Source organism: Eimeria mitis, genomic scaffold (assembly GCF_000499745.2).
Source record: "Eimeria mitis Houghton genomic scaffold, Emh_scaff1428, whole genome shotgun sequence".
NCBI classification, from domain to species: Eukaryota; Apicomplexa; class Conoidasida; order Eucoccidiorida; family Eimeriidae; genus Eimeria; species Eimeria mitis.
The window spans coordinates 8,355-8,765 of NW_013569186.1; the positions used below are offsets into that span (position 1 = coordinate 8,355).

Sequence of the window (411 nt, forward strand, 5' to 3'; positions counted from 1 at the left end):
CGCTGCTGCTGCTCCTGCTGTTGCTGCTCCTGCTGCTGTTGCAGCGGTTGTTGTTCCTGCTGTTGCTGCTGCTGCTGCTGCTGCTGCTGCTTCTTCTGCTGCGGTGGTTTTCTCTGGCGTTTGGGTTTTGCCTTCGGCTGCGGTGAAGCCTTCAATGCAACTTTCGCCTGTACACGCCCCTTGCTACGCCGCTGCTGCTGCTGCTGCTGCTGCTGCGGTTGCTGCTGCTGCAGCTGCTGCTGTTGCTGCTGCTGCTGCTGTAGCTGCTGCTCGGCGAAGCACGGCTGTTGCTGCTGCTCAGCTGCATCGTTGTGCTGAATCTGAACAGCCAAGGGATCTATGTAGTGCTGCTGTTGCTGCTGTTCCTCGTGCTGCTGCTGTTGCTGCTGTTGCTGCTGATGCTGGTATTGC

The 411-nt window shown here is 58.9% G+C and overlaps 1 protein-coding gene across 1 annotated transcript in view; it reads right to left on the bottom strand.

The window, feature by feature from the left end:
* Nucleotides 1-411, bottom strand: part of EMH_0036820 (uncharacterized protein) — a gene marked incomplete at both ends in the record, with an annotated part of 4,926 nt that overhangs the window by 714 nt on the left and 3,801 nt on the right. Inside the window, 2 exons of the mRNA XM_013495125.1 lie at nt 1-98; nt 176-409. Coding sequence (XP_013350579.1) covers nt 1-98; nt 176-409 — 332 coding nt within the window. The remainder of the gene's footprint in view (nt 99-175; nt 410-411) is intronic.